We start from the raw sequence: 1,349 nt of genomic DNA, 5'->3' as shown, positions 1-1,349 counted from the left end.
CAGGAGAAATACTCTAAACATTACAAACTTGGTGTACTAGTTGCAAATAAGATGCAGGAAGATTCATGATTAGCTGTAAGAGCAAAAGAAGGTGCCAGAAATATTGAGTCTAAATTCTCATCAGTTTGCCCTTGATCCCCTGCAAACTCAGCCTCAGAGCCAACAGGACAAAAAACATCAGACTACAAGTAAGACTCTACCTCTCTACATATGAAGAACTGTATGTCCTCCGTGAAAGGTGCCCCCTCCTCATATAATATATTATGATTATTTGCTCTATCCAAAGCTAGATGGCATGCTTTGATAGCTGCTCCCCAGTGCATGACATTTTAGATTTATCTTGGATAATAATATTTTAATCATTTTAAAATTTACTAATGTATTGGGTAAGTATAGAAACAATTTCACAAATGAATGTTCACATTAACTCTGGCACTAGACATACAAACTATGGAAACATGCTTAGCTTCAATGTTTTTTTATTTTCTACAAAGGGATAAACACATTTACTTCAGCTTTTTATAAAGAAGCTGTCTACAATAATATTTTACTTAGTTACAAACACCACATTTACCTGAGCTGCCTTTGTAATAAGACCTTCTGCAGATCCTAAGTAAATGTAAACTGCACCTTTGCCACTTTCTTCATAGGGTGCACCAACTGCTAGATCTAGATGGGGAAAAAAATCACACAGTCTCCAGTATATCGTGCACTTACATCAACAACACATAATGCAATTTCATATTTTTCAATGTGCCTTTTACTCACAAACATATCACTCATTCTTATCACAAAAAATTATTATTCACATAAGAATTTCATTATATATGAATGATTTGAGATTATTTCAGTTAGTCTTAATATAGATTTAATTATGAATATTTACAAAAAAGGAGCAAAAAAATTAAGCATTTGGGTAACTTTATAACCATCTTTTACATAATTTTTGAAACATTTAAAATCATAAATCAATTTAAGATCAAATTCGTTTTATTTTACAATAAAAAAAGAAGAAAAGCATGGAAAATACTAAGAGAATTATACTTCAATTGATTAACCTGCTCTTATTATTTATGAAACTTTCACAACAAAATAAATAGAATACAAGTCATTACTTTTCTGAGATGTTCATTCTAACCATATTCAAGGTATTATTTTCTCATATGAAAAAGTGGCACTGTTGAACAATTCCACTACAGAAGATATTTTATCTCTGGACCATTTTACAATTGATAAAAAATACTACCACAAGATATAATGTCTATATACTGTATTTTTCAGTGTATAAGACACTTTTTTTACCCCAAAATTTGATGTCAAAATCTGCTTGCGTCCTATACACCGAAGGC

The 1,349-nt window shown here is 30.9% G+C and overlaps 1 protein-coding gene across 2 annotated transcripts in view; it reads right to left on the bottom strand.

The window, feature by feature from the left end:
• The window catches only part of LOC106458463 (integrin alpha-PS1-like), a 128,506-nt gene that overhangs the window by 38,941 nt on the left and 88,216 nt on the right, over positions 1 to 1,349 (bottom strand). For both annotated transcript variants that reach the window (XM_022384687.1, XM_022384688.1), the window contains exon 9: positions 575 to 669. In XM_022384687.1, coding sequence (XP_022240395.1) covers positions 575 to 669 — 95 coding nt within the window. The remainder of the gene's footprint in view (positions 1 to 574; positions 670 to 1,349) is intronic.

This window comes from Limulus polyphemus, unplaced genomic scaffold, assembly GCF_000517525.1.
Source record: "Limulus polyphemus unplaced genomic scaffold, Limulus_polyphemus-2.1.2 Scaffold467, whole genome shotgun sequence".
Classification (NCBI taxonomy): domain Eukaryota; kingdom Metazoa; phylum Arthropoda; class Merostomata; order Xiphosura; family Limulidae; genus Limulus; species Limulus polyphemus.
This window is presented reverse-complemented; position numbering and strand designations above follow the sequence as displayed.